The 15,056-nt window shown below is 33.8% G+C and overlaps 3 protein-coding genes across 3 annotated transcripts; 1 reads left to right on the plus strand and 2 right to left on the minus strand.

The window, feature by feature from the left end:
- LOC105163128 (probable GTP diphosphokinase RSH2, chloroplastic) lies at window positions 1,357-5,041 on the plus strand. Its single transcript, XM_011081366.2, has 6 exons — window positions 1,357-2,443; window positions 2,543-2,728; window positions 3,113-3,573; window positions 3,881-4,039; window positions 4,123-4,474; window positions 4,697-5,041. The coding sequence occupies exons 1-6, from the start codon at window positions 1,742-1,744 to the stop codon at window positions 4,985-4,987; spliced, it is 2,151 nt and encodes a 716-aa protein (XP_011079668.1). The 5' UTR covers window positions 1,357-1,741; the 3' UTR covers window positions 4,988-5,041.
- Window positions 5,026-7,271, minus strand: LOC105163137 (transcription initiation factor TFIID subunit 9-like). The gene is made up of 3 exons (XM_011081386.2): window positions 6,931-7,271; window positions 5,959-6,252; window positions 5,026-5,505 (listed from the first exon to the last, which is right to left on the minus strand). Exons 2-3 carry the CDS (start codon window positions 6,217-6,219, stop codon window positions 5,221-5,223), a joined length of 546 nt encoding a protein of 181 aa, XP_011079688.1. The 5' UTR covers window positions 6,220-6,252; window positions 6,931-7,271; the 3' UTR covers window positions 5,026-5,220.
- Window positions 8,254-12,733, minus strand: LOC105163150 (two-component response regulator ARR14-like). The gene is made up of 8 exons (XM_011081398.1): window positions 12,666-12,733; window positions 12,318-12,499; window positions 10,526-10,675; window positions 9,934-10,392; window positions 9,749-9,825; window positions 9,120-9,405; window positions 8,935-9,044; window positions 8,254-8,550 (listed from the first exon to the last, which is right to left on the minus strand). The coding sequence occupies exons 2-8, from the start codon at window positions 12,493-12,495 to the stop codon at window positions 8,443-8,445; spliced, it is 1,368 nt and encodes a 455-aa protein (XP_011079700.1). The 5' UTR covers window positions 12,496-12,499; window positions 12,666-12,733; the 3' UTR covers window positions 8,254-8,442.

Below are 15,056 nucleotides of genomic sequence, written 5' to 3' on the forward strand. Positions count from 1 at the left end.
GTCCGAAATAAATTATGACCTAAATTGGTGGTCCACTTATTATTTCTTAATCAACTTAACTTGGCAGTCAAGTCATTTAGGTGACTAATTTAAATAATAGTTTTAATAGGTTAGGCAATTATATATGTACAATAATAATATTATGAAAAGAATTACGTGGTCTAATTCTAAAATAAATTAAACTAAGAACAATAATATTTTAATGCATAATTATTTAATTAAATGTAAATAATATCTGCAAGAAGCTTCTAATGGTTGTAGACTAATGGAAGTGCATTATTACTAGTACAGTAATGCCTCATGACATGTCTACATATTAATAATTAATGACCCTTCAATAAATATTGTTATTATTATTATTATTTTTACTCCCAATTTGAAATATTCATTTTTCAAAAAAACAATTAGGGCATGTAAATTTTCTAAATAATCAATTGGACAAAAAAAAAAAAAAAATGGAATAACAATAGATAACATATAGAGTTTACAGCTAATTTAATTTAATTTAATTGACGAAATTGAGGTCTCATAATCAAGAGGTGTTATTGATATTTGAGGACTGATGTACTTTAATAATAGTTATTGATTATTTGTATTTATTTGATGTTGGTTAGCGAAATAATGAAATGGTGTGCATATATATGAATCAAAATTGACAGTAAACATATTTAAAATAAGCAAATTGTTATGGAGCGACTAGTTCGTTGGATGACAGTAATCGACCAGCGTAAAAATATTAAAATAATTGCAAATCGCGCCAACGTAAATTCCAATCTTATCCAAAGACCAGCTGGATTAATTTAGTCGCATGAACTTATCCGCAAATCTCAAAGTTAGATTGGGAATCTTGAAATAATCATTGCATAATACTAACTATTATAATTAATAGTTAATAATAGTTGTAAGGGATAATTACACCATCTTCCGATAAAATTAGTGTAATTATATATAAAATCCTCATAATTTAAAAAATTACATTTAATACTTTTGACGTATGTCTTTATCTAACGAATAAATACTTTTATTAGTAAAATTTACGAGTATTAACAAAATGGTTATGTAATTGAAAAATTCATTTACAATAAGGGTGAAAATATCAAATTATAATAAAGTTATATATAATTACATCAAAATAGAGGGACAACAGTGTAATTATTCCTAATAATAATTAAAGAGTGAAGTCTAAAAATACTAGTTGAAATAAATTAAATTTTCCTGAAAAAAGAGTGAACAAACGGTTCCTTGTTTGCTGCAAAGCAGCAGCAAGCACAAATTCACAAACCCGTTATTTCCGGTACTTTCCGAGGGTATTAAGGTCTTCTTATTCCCACGATTATTGGCTTAAAGCAGCGACATTCTCACGAGCTAATCAGGAAAAAGATCGGCGAAGAAGAAGAATAAAGAAGCATACCCCCGGAATTTTCTCTCTCTAAAATTCCTTCGATTTCTTCTTCTCGGGATCTCACTGTCTTGACTCTTCCTTTCTCTGTTTGTTCTTTTTTCCCCCCGAAAAATTAATCGAAAAAGTCTTTCTGGGATCCGTATATATTTGTGTTGTGTGTGTGTATATAAAAGCGCCATAATTCGTGGAATTTGATACTTCAGTTTGTTTTCTCTTTTTAGATTATCTGGGTGTGAATTTAGATAGTGATAATTGAAGATTAGAGCAGAGATTAGGACTTGAGATTACTGGAGTTCTTGCGATTACGAGTTTTCGGGGCTGAAAGATTTGGTTCAGAGTATGACGGTCCCGACGATAGCTCTTTACGCCAGCCCAAGCAGCGTGTGCTCGGCTCCCCACCAGATTAGTTCCCATGCCTCGTACGATTTAGACGTGAACAGCCGGTCAACGTCGTCGGCGTCGGCATCTCCGTCGCAAAGAGCGGTGGCGGGGGGCTTATCTTGCTTGTTTTCGACCCCGCCAATTAAATCTGCGACTTATGCAACCGGGGCGGAGGAATTGGGTTCCTTATGGCATGATAGGACCGAGGAATCGGGGTCTTCTTTCCGATACTCTTCGTTGAGTTCGTCGTGGAAACGAGATCAGGCTCATCACAGCCCGGTTTCTGTGCTTCAAGGGCCTAGTAGTTCAATTGGTTTGGGTTCTCGAAGCCCTAACAGGAGAACTAGCGCTGATTTCAGTTCAATTAGGTATGTTAGTGGGGGTATGTTTAATGGATTCGTGAGGCATGCGTTGGGTTCTTGTGTAGATTATGATTCATCCCCTTTGGCATTGGATATTAAGGACTTTGATTTGTCCTCATCCTCGAATGTTATGTCAAATGATGAACTTACTTTCAACATGGAGGATAATTTGCTGGAGCTGGATTTGCCGTCTTATGCAAAAGACTTGCTTTCTGATGCGCAGTCGAGGCATTTGGTTTTCAGGGATGATTTTGTTGTCAAGGCTTTTTATGAAGCAGAGAAGGCTCATAGAGGCCAGGTATTTTGCAGTTTTCTCTTTTTGGGATAATTTTTGCATATTATGTGAAAGTGTGACGGTAATTTAAGCTGAGCATTGTGATGCTTTTGATGTGTGTAGACGCGAGCAAGCGGGCATCCTTATTTGCAGCATTGCTTGGAGACGGCAATTCTACTGGCAAACATTGGTGCTAATTCTACAGTTGTTGCTGCAGGCCTTTTGCACGACACTGTTGACGATTCGTCTGTTACTTATGACCATATCTCAAGGTCATTTGGAGCTGGAGTGGCTGATTTAGTGGAAGGGGTAAGGGACATATGACTTTTACGCTTCTCTATCAGATTTGTTGTTGGCTTTAGTTCAGTTATAGGATTTGTAATCACATATCATTTCAACTTGTCAGTTCAACTTAATGTCTGGTCTGGCTATTTGCCATAACACGCCCAATTCTTACTGTAAATGGATGTTGTTAATCAATATGGCCCGACTTTGGTGATATCTTGTTGTTCTCTTGATTTTGCTGGTTGCCTATACGTTTATGATTGACAAAAGGAGTGATGACTTGAAGGACAGATGTCTATTAATTATATTTTTCATAATTGGATAATGTGGGTTTGGAGTTTAGACAACATGAGCTTTCAACTTTTGATGTTGAAGGAGACTCGTACTGAGGTGTGGTGATTCTGACAGGTGTCTAAGCTGAGCCAAATGAGCAAGCTTGCAAGGGAGAATAACACTGCCAATAGAACTGTTGAAGCAGATCGATTGCATACGATGTTCCTCGCTATGGCAGATGCTAGGGCTGTCTTAATAAAGCTGGCTGATCGATTGCACAATATGATGACTTTGGATGCATTACCTTTGAACAAACAACAACGGTTTGCAAAGGAAACTTCAGAAATATTTGTGCCACTGGCAAATAGATTAGGGATCTACACTTGGAAAGAACAGCTAGAAATTCTCTGTTTCAAACATCTCAATCCAGTCCAGCACCAAGAATTATCATCCAAGCTCCTGCAGTCGTTTGATGAGACTGTAATTACTTCTTCTCTAGAGAAGCTAGAGCAAGCTCTCAAGGCTGGTTCAGTTTCCTACCACTGTCTGTCAGGGAGGCATAAAAGCTTGTTTAGCATCTATTCCAAAATGTTGAAGTACGTAGATTTTTCCCTTCTGCCTCTCTCTCATAAACAAGCATATGTAGGTACACACAAAGAAGTGGATGTTTACCCCCCCCCCCCCGCGACTTTTGAGCAGTGAGTAGTATGTGAGTGAGAATTCTGAAATTACACATCCATTTACTTGATTTGGATAATTGTTGTGTATTTATCGATTTACATGTGTTTGCAAGTTGCAAAGAGATCTCAGAGTTACAGTCGTCTTCTCGTCTACGCTGTGGTTGTTCAATATTTGCTTCTTCGTGTAATTATATCTCATGAGTTGTAATTTTTGACTTTCCAGGAAGAAGCTAAATATGGATGAAATTCATGATATTCACGGGTTAAGATTGATAGTTGAAACTGAAGAAGATTGCTATAAAGCTTTAAGAGTCGTGCAGCAGCTATGGCATGAAATACCTGGGAGGTTCAAGGACTACATAGTTTATCCGAAGTGTAATGGGTAAGCCTGACTTCAAAGTGGAGATGCAACTTTTAATGGGTTTTGCTACATGATATGCCTAATGTTAATCTTACAATTTGCAGGTACCAGTCCCTACATACAGTAGTCATATCTGAGAGTATGGTTCCTGTAGAAGTTCAGATCCGAACAAAAAAGATGCATCTGCAAGCTGAGTATGGATTTGCTGCCCACTGGAGATACAAAGAAGGTGACTGTAAATACTCTTCCTTTGTCCTTCAGATGGTTGAATGGGCGCGATGGGTCATTACCTGGCAGTGCGAGGCCATGAGCAAAGACAGGTCATCTGTTGATCTTTTTGACTCCACAAAGCTACCTTGCATGTTCCCTACCCATTCGAAAGATTGCACATTTTCATGCAAACCTCAATGTGGCTCTGATGGACCTGTCTTCGTCATCATGATTGAGAATGATAAGGTTTGTGATATCTTTTATATGCACAAGACTTGGAAGTAGATAACAGCTTATTCAGAATTTAATATAGGGTTGCTTATGCATCTCTCGTTGCGGAATTTCTAAATTAATCAATAGTATTCAAATGTTAAACATGGATACATTGTCAAACGGTGCACTTGTGTTATTCTGGTGTATTGTATGTTCTTGCATGAATCAGCTTTTGACCCAGTAATTGGCTTGCAGATGTCAGTTCAGGAGTTACCTGCAAACTCATCTGTGATGGATCTGTTGGAAACTACGGGTCGAGGCAGTTCTCGGTGGACTTCTTATGGGCTTCCGGTGAAGGCAGACCTTAGGCCACGGCTAAACCATGAGCCTGTCAGTGATCCAACATGTAAACTGAAAATGGGGGATGTGGTGGAACTGACTCCAACAATACCAGATAAGTCATTGACTGTGTATCGGGAAGAAATCCAGCGGATGTATGACCAGGGTCGCAGCATATCAAGTGCTGTGCCTAGCTATAGAAGTTGACCTTAGTTGAACTCATTCTTTCGTAGTGTACCATTCAATTGAAAAGAAGAAAAAGGAACCAGTCATTCTTGTACATAAACTGATTTTCATGGTTCTGCAATGAAATGAAATGCCAATCTAATTGCAATTAAGATGATGTTATCATACATGAATCTCAATGTTACTGAGACATGATTTCATTCATCATCATCGCAATATATTATTCTGATCTAATTGACATGATTACAAAATAGTCATCGTGGATGTTTAGCTCCAAGGGGAAAAGAAACTCGCTGGGGTGTTCCTTGGGGCAAATCTCTACGGTCTTGAGAATTTGGATTAGAACTGGTAACGGGATCAGCAGCTTCTTCATCCTCTTCTGTTTCTTCAGCAGGTTGGTTATTCTGCCTCTTGGGAATAGCTAATTGATAATTTGGGCTAATCAGGGTATCCGGCTCCGGTGGCAGAGGGATTCCAGGCCCTGCTATTGATTTCGGCAATGGAACCTTATTTCTGCTCCTAGCCAACTCCAGCAGCACCTGTCAAACGCTCTGGTGTGAATATCTTGGCATCCATAACAAAGTCACGTATTAACAGAAAGGGAAAGTATAGAGCATTTTTCCACATAAGAACCTACTCCTTGGCCATTTAAAGTATTAGTCCTAAGAAATGATCAGGTGCATTTTGGGGTACGAGTACTGACGAGCGGAGTTTAAAAACATATTTCAATTTAAGAAAAAGGCAAGATTTGAATGACCAAATCTCATGACCATCCAAGTTGCATCAATGTATCAAAGAAACTCATTTTGATACCGCATATTTGAACTAAACTGACTTATCAATTACATGCAAGTGTTGGTTCTGCATGCTTAAACTACACTTCTCATCCACTTCGTATTACAGTATAAGAAGCATCGACACCCCCAAACAACGATCAGAACTATTCTAAAGATACTTCAAGAATTAACATAAACAAACACATAGCTACTTACCTCTCGGGGTGGAGGCTGTGAGAAACTAAAATTGACTTTAGACTGTATTGCAAGCTTCACATCGTCAGAATCAATTGAAGATTTTGCAGCATGTTCTGAGTAGACCTGTGCATCAGTCAGCACATCGACAACGTACCGGTACCAAAGTTCTAAAAACTGGTGAATGACTCGTGGTTCATAATCATCGACATTCATTGATTTTAATAATTCCTTTACGATCTTTGCATCCCTTGGCATATCATCTTCTCCCCCTTCTGCCATCTCTCACTGATCACGTTCCAGATTGCAAGAAATCTGAACATGAATTCATATGTTAGTTTCCCCTGAACATTTTCACCAAAATCAGTAAGGAAACTAAGCCAACTTTTAACAGAGAATTCTTATCAATGTATTATGTCCAAGAATGCGATATAAAACCAGAAAAAGGGGAAGAACGAATGAAAAATCCAAGGTCGAGAAAAACTGAATGTTACTTTCAGTTCAGCTCAGCAAATTCAACTCCACCTTTTCTCCTTCGGCCTTTTAAGAAATTTAGGTTTTGAATGCAAATTTTACATAGAATTCAAGCATCTTCGAATTGCGCACTTAAACCCATAATTCAATTGCAACCCAAATCTCGTCCAATGAATCCCCAATGCTGACTATTAAAAGAAAATCAATACCCTAGTTAGATTTCACAGAAATTAAACAACGCCTGCCAGAGAAATTAACAATAATTAACGCGACCAAATGAATCCAACCCAGTCAGCCATGGGTGGGGTATTCACATCTTCTTGGGACTCAACAATGAGAGCAGAGAAACCAAAGAAGAGAGCAATGAACAAAGTCAATAATGGCGAATCCATACAAATCACGCCACAAAGTAAAAATTGTTTCTTTTCAAACAAAGACAGCTTCTTCACGCCCACCCTGCATCTGGATTCATTTCAAAACTCCTCTTCTAACAAAACCAAACAAGATGAAAATTCAAACCTTCAACAGGGGGAGAAAAAGGGGGGGATATTCAAAGAAACCAGGGTTTGGAATTTCTGAACAGACCGGCCTCCAGGATTCCTTTTGGTTTTGAAGAAATCAACGTAAAGGGTCCAAAGATTTGGTCCCAAAGTTGAATTCTTCTTCGAATTCGAGGCAGAAGGATCCTTCAATCGGAGAATTAAGGTTAGGGCATCACATTGGATTCTCGAACCTAAGTCAACAATGTAGGCGAACAACATTCAAGCAAAAGTAATCAAGGGTTTCCGGATATGGAAATTCTACCTATTTTCCTAATATTCTCTTCCTGTTCGGATCCCCGTCGTGATCCCCCAATTCTCTGCAATGGAGAATGATGGGGGTAAAACCCTATTTTCCCGTAAAAAGACAACTTTGTCCTTGATGGGGCCCAAAATCGCAAGTTTGCCAGCATGACCCGCGCCACTTTACCGGGTCGGGTCGCGACCCGACCCGACGACCTAGAACACGTGGCACGCGCGTAGCGGGTTGGTAGACCCCCTGGCTCTCTATATATACCTCCCAGTCAGTGTATTAAAGGTACGTCGTTTCGACCGCATTTTACCTTCAGCTCGCTATTTTTTCCTGCGACCCCATATTTCGACCTCAACCGAACACTGACTTAAGCATCGGAGGGCCTTAGCTGGGGGCCACCCCAGCAAGCCTAACGATCTGCTTCTTTTCTCAGGGCCCAATCACTAGTCTGGGAGAGGAGCGACCTCGAACCGCTTGGGAGATAGAACCAAGGAGGTCGCATAAATAAAGATTTTTTAACTATATTTTAAAATCTTATCAAATTCTTTTAATATTACTTATATTAATTACAAAATTAGAATTTTTAGATTCTTATGAGTTTTATGATCTATTTTATCCAAAGTCTATAATAACTCATTTTTAAGTGATGTCTAATATTTTTAAACTCCAAAAATATACAACAGAATATATGAATTTACAATTTTTTTTAAATATAAGTTTAACTTAATAATTATTTAACTGCAAACACTACTTATAAGCTGTTCAAACTCCTCTCGTGCAATTACTAATATTAAAACTAATTATATGAATACATTTTGTTCTTTACAGTTATAAATACACCTTTTAAAATAGTAATTATAATTTATACCAATAATCCTAATGGATTAAATATAAACATAACTGGCAAGCAATGTGTGCAAGAGAACCATAGAAAATAATGTGCAAAAGAGGCTTACAAAAAAAATAAATATCAGCAATATAATTAAATTAAGCACACAATTGTATAAAAAAAAAATGCTTCCCATTTAAGAAAAAGACAACAAAGTCCTGAAAAACACTTCCATAATTAAAGATAATAATAATAATAAAAAAAGAAAATACCACGTCATCAAAGTTTCAACCAATACCAAAAGTAGCAAATAGTTGTGCAATTATTGAAATTGGGGGTATATATGCAGGGTGCACTGCTCTGCATACATATAATTTATTGAAGTTTTTGGGATATCCAGTCCTAAACAACTACTCATCATGATGGCCTCTGCTCTCTGAATCATCACTCTCAAAGTTTGACGTCTCCGAACTCCAGTTGCTCCTCTTCCTATCCGCACTTGCCCCACCACCACACTTCTGCATAATTTAATCATTCATTAATTCAATATTCATCACTATTATTTTAAATAATAACATATATTGAATATATATGTATATTATATATCATATATGTGTGTGATAATTGATTATAATAATATATCATTACATGAGCAATAACTATTACGATACGTTTTTACCTGTTTTATTGTTTATGAAATTTTAAAAATAGTTTCATGACTTGTAAAAAGTCTTATTTTCGATCATGCTGTCAATTTTGTTAAGAAATTGATAGAAAAAATTATGTGCAAGTCAGTATTCATTGTCTCTTGAAAATAAAGAAAAAATGGTCACGTGATTTGCACGTAGATTTTTTCGTTAATTTCGATATCACATATATAAGCAATATGACTTAGAGGATACCTGCTCTTGGTAAACCGGGTTAGTATGATATGTTTCTGGGTCAGGGTTCGGGTTGTTCATCCCGGATCCTTGCTGCATACCCGGATAGTTCTGGATCAGGGAATCCACATCTGGAAAGTTAAAGAACTCGTCAGATTGGTCGACCTTAGTGTTGGATGAAGAGTTTGATCCGGGTTGGGCATTACTTGGGTCGGGCACAGGTGTTCCATACTGCTGCTGATTGGTATTGTTAGCCATGACTGGTACAACGCCCACACCCTGTGACATTCCAGCTTCTGAAAGGGTTTCGGGGCTTGGCTGTGCTCCCCGAGTCTCTTGCTGGACCTGATTTGGAACGGTCCTACCCAATTGGGGCTTCGACCCGAATCTTCTCGGCTTGGGTTGAGGCCCTACGGAACTCGAAGACCCGTTATGAGCGGCTTGGAATGCCTTCCGCTCCTCAGGAGATCGCCAGTTGTCGTTACGGCATTTCTATTAAAATGAAAAAGAATTAAAAAAAATAAAAAAATTTGAATTTTCTATTGCAATTTTGTATTTCATCACTACAGGAAATATAATATTTAATTAGAATTAATTATCATAAATAATAATAAATATTTTAACAAATAGTCATAGACTACAACTATGCAACGATTGTTAACCGTGGTTTTTGCAAGAGTGGTGAATAATAATTATTTACTATCATTTTTCAACCATAGTCATTAATATTATAGCAAGTAGTAATTTTTTTTTTCTAGTGCATATTTGTATATATTCGATCCATTTGCATAATAATAAGTAAAACACTAAGTAATTAAATTACGAGGAAACATACCTGAAGATGGCTCGCAACTTGCATTCTTGTCAAACCCGGCACATTCATTATCTCTAAGATCTCTTTGGGGAAACATCCTGCACGTATATGTTCAAGCAAATCATGGATGTAATTACAACAAGTTCAAGAACAAAAATGCACATAAATTAAGAAGGGATAATTGCAAGAAGGAACGAAGAACCTACTTCCCTCGCCCAATTCTTCAACAGCATCCATAAATTTTTCATGGAGTTCCAGAGTCCACTCTGTGCACATTTTTCTCTTGACATTATTGTCCCCGCCCATCATCATATGATTCTCGGACTCATATTCTTCATCCTCGTCCACACCAATTCTTATTCCTCGATACTTCTTCTTGGACTTGCCTTTGTTCCGCATCCCAACCATTCCTTCAATGATGTCATTAGGGTTTTCTACCGTCCTGTGATTGATTGCCACTCCCTTAACATCAAGACCTCGCGATCCCTGGCCGTGATTGGCACCCACCAATATGTCCCTCTCTCTTATCATCCTTGTCTTCTCCCTTAGCACATGTTGCCATAGGCACCTCAACATCTCCATTGTTGCCGGTTTCTTGATATAGAGAAATGCACCATTTTCCAGAGCCCTCATGGCCATGAATGTGTTGTCATCAGCCGACATCACTATTTGCACACATATATATATTTTTCACAATAATTAATTAATTGTATAATAATAATTATCTATTTAGAGATAGGTGTATATATATACACATTCATATATATTCAAAAGAGAAATAATTAATTGATTGCTTACAAACAACTGGTAAGCCCAAGCTGACAGCATGTTGGAGTAATTTGAAGCCGTGCAGATCAGGAGAGTTGATGTTTGCCATTACAACATCGAATCTCGTCTTTCCGCTTAGCAGCATTGATATTGCAGCGGAAGCAAGTTCGACAAAAGTTACTAGTTTCAACAAACAAAATTAACTTGTTAGATGAATATATTCATAATAAATTGTTGATAAATTAGTAGGAAATATTAGAATAGAATGTTTACAAAAATATTAAACAACAACAAAGGGAAAATGAATATATATATATATATATATATATGTTAGGTTTTTTAGAGAAAATTATAATTATTTCAATCTTATAAATATATACAAGTGTGCACAAATTCTGATCATATAATTTTGTCTATGTAGTTTTAAAAATTTTGCACATTAAGAACAAAAATGTGCAAGAATTTACTAAAATAGATAGAAAAGTGCACAGTACACGTGTCGTGTGCATGACCAACTTAATTGGTGCACATGCAGTGCAATGTGCATAAATATATACACAAACACTTTTATAATATATATATTAATTATTTATGTTAAAAACTACTTGTAAGTATGATAAATACATAATGCATATAATTTAATAAAGAAAGTATGTTAAATAAGTTATATAAGTTTTTATTCAATTACATACAGTGCACATAATTAAAATATATCATATCATTACTCAAAAAAGTTATAGAATATTATAGAGTTACATATTTTACAATATATACATACATACATATGTTCGATTTGATACTTTTAAAATTGTATTCATAATTTATTTTAAAAAAAATTCAATATATATAATAATACAAGCAAAAAATGATGTAAACTTTTGAATAGTTGTATAGAAAATATACGACTTGTAAATTTATAGAGGTTATATAAATTTTATACTCATTATAAAAATTATAAATTTTGGGTAGTATTTATTTTAAATAAAAATTTTATTTTAGGCGAATGATGGGAAAAGATACATTTTAGAGAAGTAAATAATAAGGATATTTTTCATCAAAAAAATATTTATTCATATTATTAGGGGCTAATTTGCTATATTTTAAATGCATAATTTCGGGGTGCAAAAATATATTTAACACAAATTAAGATAGGGAAGAAAATTCAAAATATGAAGTTGGGAAGAAAGAATAAAATGGTAATGATGATGAGGATCTTTAAATAACTTATTCTCTACAATAAATAATTTTCATTTATGAGAAAAAGAATTTTTCGAAATATTATTTATTAACAATTAAGATGCGTCTTGTCGTCTTCCAATGATTTCTACAACGGCACAGAAATTAAAAGAATCCCATATTTATTGAGAAAAAGACAACAAAAGTAAAACAAACACATAAGCACACACTAATTTATTACATATCATCATCAACAACAAATGTTTCAAATAAATTCAAAAACCAAATCTTAATTAAAAAAAAAATTCTTCCCAATTTTGCTTTTTATGGAAATCACAAATGGAAACATCAAGAACAATATATATATACAGATCTGATACTCAAAATTTTATTCAAGAAATCTCCATCAACCAATCTTAAATTACAGCATCATTAATAAACAAAGACCATGAAATCTTGGAATCAACTCAAAATATTTAACTTAAATTGACCCAAAAATTTGCTTTAAAGGGCCAAAAAAAAAAAAAGTTAAAATCTAACTCATTCTTGAAAAAATTGCACTTTACTTAACAAAAATTAACAAGGAAAATTAAATAAATTAAGAAAAAATTAAGGGGTTTTTAAATTAAATTAAAATTTTGTATACCTCTGTACTGACACAGTTCGAGCAGTTTGACAGTGTTAACTAAGCCGTCAGATTCATGATCCACAAGCAAGACATGAATTTCATGCATCATTGCATGATGATATGAAGCCACTGGAGGGGCTGATGAGCTCCTAACATCTCCCCAAACGTTAACGTTGTTTCCAAATTCCCACACCATGTTTCTATAATCAAAACAAATGTAACAAACTATATTAGTTAATTGTAAGATATATGGAAAAAGAAGAAATTAAACAATTGAGAGAGTGAAAAATTAAAGAGATGATGTGAATAATTGATATTCGAGAAAAGAAAGGTTTGAAACGGATGAAAGTGTAAGCGTATACGTACATAGAATGAGCGTATACGGATTGAGAAAACGAAAACGCTGTAAGGAAGTTTGCGATGAGTGTATTGAGTGTGAGTGTATTGAGTGTGAATTAAAATGAACGATGTAGGTCCGTATTTATACACGTCGTCGCAGCGTGGGGTCGTCGCGGAGTAATTTTTTATTATATATTGGTTGTTACTTAATTTTTATAATGACTATTAAATTATAGCGGAAATTACTTAATAAATTTGTTTATATCCAAAATTATTTCTAAAAAAAGTTTATTTTGAACCTATATTTCACCAAATAAATTATATTAACTTTTTATTTCAAAATGTCCAACATAGATTAGCTTTGACTTCTTAGATTAAGAAATTTAGTAGACTATTTTTCTTAGGTGTTTAAATTAATTTTTATTATGTATAATTCCACCAAACTAAATTTCCTAATGCAAAAAGTTTGAAAATAATTTCATTTAAAAAGAGGGTAAAAAAAAGTCAAATATTGTGTTTTTTGAAATAGAAAAGTCGGCGATGAACATATTTTTGACATGTAAAATAATTTCGTGAGTTCTTTTTATATATATAAAAATTAAAATTAAATATTCTTTTTAGTAAATTTTTTTTTTCCCTTCTCAATTTTCAGTCAAGTGGCAATTTAGCACATGAGAAAATCATAGAGGTTAATGTGGTAAGTAAATTGGGGTAATTAACTCCAATTATATGTAAATCCACATAATATAGGAGGTTCCAAAAAGATTTTATTTTTTTATTTGTAAAGAAAAATAATAATTACTTTAATTACAACAATGTATTTGCAACATTATATGACTTGTGTTCATCCCAAGGAAAATAAAAAATTAATCAATCCCTATTTTTGACATAAAACAAAATTTAAAAAACCTTGAATTTTAGGGTAAATTAAATTAAGATTCAAGAATTTTTGCAATTGAATGTCAAGTCATTTAAAACCTATTAATTATGCTTACCAACATAATTATTCCATAATTGCTTTTTTGGAAGTTAATTTTGCGTAGGGAACTTGATGTACGTAATTAATCATTTTACATTCTTCTTATAAATATATATAATGTAAATCCCAATAATTATTTCCTCATATTCACACTAACCAATTATGATTTTTCATTTCTTACTAAAATACTGTATTTTCTGTAGCAAGAATTATATATATTAGGAAGTATCGTACATCTCGTATTTGTATTTTTATCTCAATACCTGTCATCTGGATAATATCGACCGGTCAACTTGACTAATCTCATACGCGTTTAAACACTATTCTTGAAGTGGTAATTATATAATTACATCAATATCTCCACAAACTTATCATTATGTGTGTTCAAAGCTAATCAGCAAATTATAGGGTTCATATTACAATATTACTGTAATGATACTTATAAATTTGAGAAATAAAATATAATTTTCCTATTTCAGCAATACTCTATGACCGAATGTCTGAATCTGTAATAATATTATTGAGATTTTGTATAAGCAATAAGTTACCTAAATAATTGTCAGAACATAAAATTTTCATATTAAATTGTCAGAAATTTCTTTCATTATATTTGGTTTTCGATGCATGTAACTATGTCAAGCTATATAAAAACATTTGCATTGCTTTAATGACCTGTCACGCCTCAAATCCATCTATACAAACTAAAGGGGTGTTGGTACGGTAATTATAATTTGTCATTTGAATTATGATTATTTTTTTAAATTTTTTTTATTATTTTAATTTTGTAAAATTTGTACTTTGTTACATATAAATATTTTTTGATTGATTTTTCTCATCACATATAGTATATGTGCCGGAAAATTATCACTATATCGTCCTTGAATATCACATGTCACTACATATGGTGGTTTTTTGGCTATAATATTATATAGAAAATGGTCATATGTGACAAAATGTAAATTTCATAAAATTGTATGATAAGTTGATACAAAAAAATTTAAATAACAAAATATAAAACTAAGCATAATTTAGACGATAAAATATAATTTATCCTAATTTAAATAAGTGGATACCAAGTTACTATTGAAAATAAAATGAAAAGAGTGTTTTTATTTACAATTTTTACCTTTGACAAGCAACTTACATCTACGATGGATGGATGCTTTAAAAAATCACCTCATATAGTGTCCGACATGTGATAGATACGGGCATTAGGAGTGTAAATAAGTCGAGTTCAATTTTTTTACTTTTTAAAATAAACTAATTATATTTATTTTTTTATTCCATGTATTTTTATTAGAAACTCAGATATAAGCGATGCGTATTTTATGTTTTATCTTAATGTTAGATTTCGATCTTTCCTTCATGGTTTCATGTATTTTGATATTTGTCATATTGCATATTTTAATTTTTATGAGAATATATAAAATAAAATATAC

This window comes from Sesamum indicum, linkage group LG1, assembly GCF_000512975.1.
Source record: "Sesamum indicum cultivar Zhongzhi No. 13 linkage group LG1, S_indicum_v1.0, whole genome shotgun sequence".
In the NCBI taxonomy this organism is placed as follows: Eukaryota; Viridiplantae; Streptophyta; class Magnoliopsida; order Lamiales; family Pedaliaceae; genus Sesamum; species Sesamum indicum.